Source organism: Thamnophis sirtalis, unplaced genomic scaffold (genome assembly GCF_051295495.1).
Source record: "Thamnophis sirtalis isolate CommonGarterSnake01/CBP01778 unplaced genomic scaffold, rThaSir2_p1.2 scaffold_12, whole genome shotgun sequence".
NCBI classification, from domain to species: Eukaryota; Metazoa; Chordata; class Lepidosauria; order Squamata; family Natricidae; genus Thamnophis; species Thamnophis sirtalis.
In genome coordinates, this window is record NW_028261392.1 from 2,519,882 (window position 1) to 2,523,955 (window position 4,074).

Consider the following 4,074-nt stretch of genomic DNA (forward strand, 5'->3'; position numbering starts at 1 on the left):
AGAGTGACTGGAAACCGGATTAGTGACTTGTTAAGCATCTGTTTTGTGTTTCAACCGCTTGCTCAAAGCATCAAGCAAAAGTCTGGCTTTTTGCTAGACAAAGAAAGACTAGACATTATATTTATAGCAGGCTGACAAGCTGCATAATAACTTCATGAACTATTAGGGGCCCAAGGTTCATTGCAGCCAAATTATATATTTGGTTGCAAAGACAGTGTTTTCCATAACAGCAAGCACCATATGCATTTGAGGTTTTGCAATCAACAGAAGTGGAACAGAGGTTGCCTCCAGAAGTCGTGGGAGCTTCATCCCTGGAGGCTTTCAAGAAGAGACTGGACTGCCATTGGTTAGAAATGGTGTGGGGTCTCCTGCTTGGGCGGGGGTTGGACTGGATGACCTCCAAGGTCCCTTCCAATTCTGTTTTTCTGTTATTATACTGTTATTCAAAAAGTTGTAACTGCTTCTTCACAGGAAGCTTTCAAGAAGAGACTGGACTGCCATTGGTTATAAATGGTGTAGGGTCTCCTGCTTGGGTGGGGGTTGGACTAGATGACCTCCAAGGTCCCTTCCAACTCTGTTATTATTTTGTTATTCAAAAAGTTGTAGGTGCTTCTTCACAGGAAGCTTTCAAGAAGAGACTGGACTGCCATTGGTCAGATATGGTGTCGGGTCTCCTGCTTCGGCAGGGGTTGGACTAGATGACCTCCAAGGTCCCTTCCAACTCTGTTATTCGGTTATTATTCTGTTACTCAAAAGGTTGTAGGTGCTTCCTCACAGGAAGCTTTCAAGAAGAGACTGGACTGCCATTAGTCAGAAATGCTGTAGGGTCTCCTGCTTGGGCGGGGGTTGGACTAGATGACCTCCAAGGTCCCTTCCAACTTTGTTATTATTCTGTTATTCAAAAAGTTGTAGGTGCTTCCTCACAGGAAGCTTTCAAGAAGAGACTGGCCTGCCATTGGTCATAAATGGTGTAGGGTCTCCTGCTTGGGCAGGGGTTGGACTAGATGACCTCCAAGGTCCCTTCCAACTCCGTTTTTCTGTTATTATACTGTTATTCAAAAAGTTGTAACTGCTTCTTCACAGGAAGCTTTCAAGAAGAGACTGGCCTGCCATTGGTTATAAATGGTGTAGGGTCTCCCGATTGTGCGGGGGTTGGACTAGATGACCTCCAAGGTCCCTTCCAACTCTGTTATTATTCTGTTATTCAAAAAGCTGTAGGTGCTTCCTCACAGGAAGCTTTTCAAGAAGAGACTGGACTGCCATTGGTCCGATATGGTGTAGGGTCTCCCGATTGGGTGGGGGTTGGACTGGATGACCTCCAAGGTCCCTTCCGACTGTTATTCTGTATGGAAGGATTTATTCATCTGATAATTAGCAGTCCTTTCTGAGAGTCATTGAGGCCATTTGGACAGAAAAACAGATAAGCCTCCAAGTGGCCTCAATGACCCTCTAAAAGGATGCAAATGACCGGCTTTGTCTGCAAGGAGTATAAATCCTTCCATTCCTTACCATCCAGTCAGAGCTGAAGAAGCTTCTGGGATGAGAAGCGAATAAGGGCTTCAAAGGACAAACCAGACAGTCCAGTTGCCTCCTGGGGGGGGGGGGGAAAAGCCCCTTTGGGACAATAAAGGTTTTTGCTTTTTCAGTTTTGCTCGGCCCCATTCACTGCACAACCTCTTTGCTTACGAGAAACACGGAGGAGCTTCAAAAATACGTCCTTCGTCTTGTGAACTTTCGCTGTGGCCAAAGTTCTCCAGGTGGATTTATAAACAAAGAAAAAAAAGATGGAAGGAACCCCTGTTCAAAGTGTCTTTTGCCCTCACCTAAACCCGTTTTCTTGACTGCCCTTTTCAATCTACGATGCTCTTGGCTCCTTCTTGTCTGTTTCACAGCACCGGCCTCAATTCCGCAGCTCAAATGGATGAAGGGGCTTGACTTCCCCCCCCCCCCAGAAAAAAGCCTCTGAAGTCTGTTTGTCTTCATCCTGCAGAAAAACCATGGAATTCTTAAGCCAATTGGATTTAAGCCCGCCCTCCACAACGTCCTGCCCAGGAGGCTGCTGTAGATCAGGTAAGGCGATTCATATCAACACAGGGGAGTAGCAGCGGTGAAATTCAATTTTATTTTTTTTACTACTCGTTCCGTGGGCGTGGCAGGGCAAGGAAACGGCAAAACCCCCATTCCCACCCCACTCTGGGACCAGCAAGAGGTTTGCAGGTTCTCCGAACTACGCAAATTTCCCGCTACCGGTTCTCCAGACCCTGTCAGAAATAAAGGAATAAAGATAAAGGAAGGGAGATAAAGGAAGGGAGAAAAAGAGAGAGAGAAAGAGAAAGAAAGAGAAAGGAAGGAAAAAAGGAAAGAGAAGGAAATAGAGAAAGAAAGAAAGAAAGAAAGAAAGAAAGAGAAAGAAAGAAAGAGGGAGGGAGGGAGGGAGAAAGAGAGAATGAGAAAGAAAGAGAAAAAGAAAGGAGGAAAGAGAGAATGAGAAAGAAAGAAAGAGGGAGAAAGAAAGAAAAAGAGAGAAAGAAGGAAAGAAAGAAAGAAAGAAAGAGAAGGAGAAAGAAAGAGATAGAGGAGGAGGAAAGAAGGAAAGAAAGAAAGAGAGGGAGAAAGAAAGAAAAAGAGAGAAAGAAAGAGAAAGAAAGAAAGAGAAAGAAAGAAAGAAGAAAGAAAGGGAGGGAGGGAGAAAGAGAATGAGAAAGAAAAAGAGAGATAAAAAGAAAGGAGGAAAGAAAGAAAGAGAGAAGGAGAAATAGAAAGAAAAGGGAGAGAAAGGGAGGGAGGGAGTGAGAAAGAGAGAGAGAATGAGAAAGAAAGAGAGAGAGAGAGAAAGGAAAGAAAGAGAGAGAATGAGAAAGAGAGAAAGAAGGAAAGAAAGAGGGAGGGAGGGAGAAAGAAAGAGAAAGAGAGAGCGGAGGAAAGAAGGAAAGAAGGAAAGAAGGAAAGAAAGTAAGTAAGTCTTTCTCTTCCTTTTTCTTGCAGGCGAAAGAATCTGAGTTGATCAGATGAAGGCTAGAAATAGGTTTAAACAAATAAATAAACATCCACAGCTATTCTTGGATTAAGGACCAGGCGAATCTTTCCGTTCAAACGATGGTTGCCTGCAAAACTTTGCTTAAGTGGCTCCTATCCTTCCAACCTCCAACACAGGTAGTCCTTGATTTACGACCACAATTGAGCCCAACATTTCTGCCACTAAGCAAGACATTTGTTAAGTAAGGTCGCAACCGTGTTGGGAAATGCACTGATTTGCTTAGCAAGAAAAATCGTAAAATGCGACAAGACTTTTAGCCAATGCCTCGCTCGGCAGCAGAAATTTTGGGCTCAATGGCAGTCGTAAGTCGAGGACCACCTCCGTCGTAGATAGGAAGGAGAGGAGCGACTTAAGCAAACTTTTTCAGGTAACCATGGTTTAAACGGAAGCCATGGTTACCTGCGAAAGCTCACCTTAGGCAACACCCCTCACCTGCGTTCTTCTCCTTTGCAACAGGCCAGAAGCTTCACGTCCAAGGAGAGCCGAAGACGAGGAGAAGGGAAGAAGGGAAGGAAGAACAACGGAGGAAGGTAAAGAATCAGGGGCTGAAATTAAGGCCCTGTTTTCACCTCTGGGAAAACTTCCGTATTCACCTGGAGTAACTCGCCCCTTGATAGCCAGGAATTCCTTTGTTGTTTTGAAAAGACCTGTTTCTACAGAGAAAATGTTTTAAAGCGTACTGATAAGAAATACAGTTATCCCGTGGGAAGATGGGAAAGATAAGATACAAATAAGTAAGTAAGTAAATAAATATTCTTACTTCCCCAGGTGCCTGGCTATTTTAAGTGAAATAAAATAATGCTGGATTCTGAAAAAGGTACATCTTTTATCAAATGGAGCTACATTTGCCTTAAAGGTCATGTCAGTGTTAATTTAAAAACAAAATCGTTTTTGAAATAGTTAACAATAAATAGACATTTATTTCCAGATATCAGAAGGAGAAGGTTCATTCAGGATAAGATAGGATAGGATAGGAGAAAGAGGAAAGAAATATGGAATATTAAAAAGTTTAATAGTTTACATTTGAGGTGGGTAAG

The 4,074-nt window shown here is 43.3% G+C and overlaps 1 protein-coding gene across 1 annotated transcript in view; it reads left to right on the forward strand.

Annotated features, from left to right (window-relative positions):
* The window catches only part of EPSTI1 (epithelial stromal interaction 1), a 21,767-nt gene extending 17,912 nt beyond the window's left edge, over positions 1 to 3,855 (forward strand). The window contains exons 6-8 of the mRNA XM_087726596.1: positions 1,991 to 2,070; positions 3,494 to 3,567; positions 3,806 to 3,855. Coding sequence (XP_087582722.1) covers positions 1,991 to 2,070; positions 3,494 to 3,567; positions 3,806 to 3,826 — 175 coding nt within the window. The 3' untranslated portion in view covers positions 3,827 to 3,855. The remainder of the gene's footprint in view (positions 1 to 1,990; positions 2,071 to 3,493; positions 3,568 to 3,805) is intronic.
* The last annotated feature ends 219 nt before the right edge of the window (positions 3,856 to 4,074 follow it).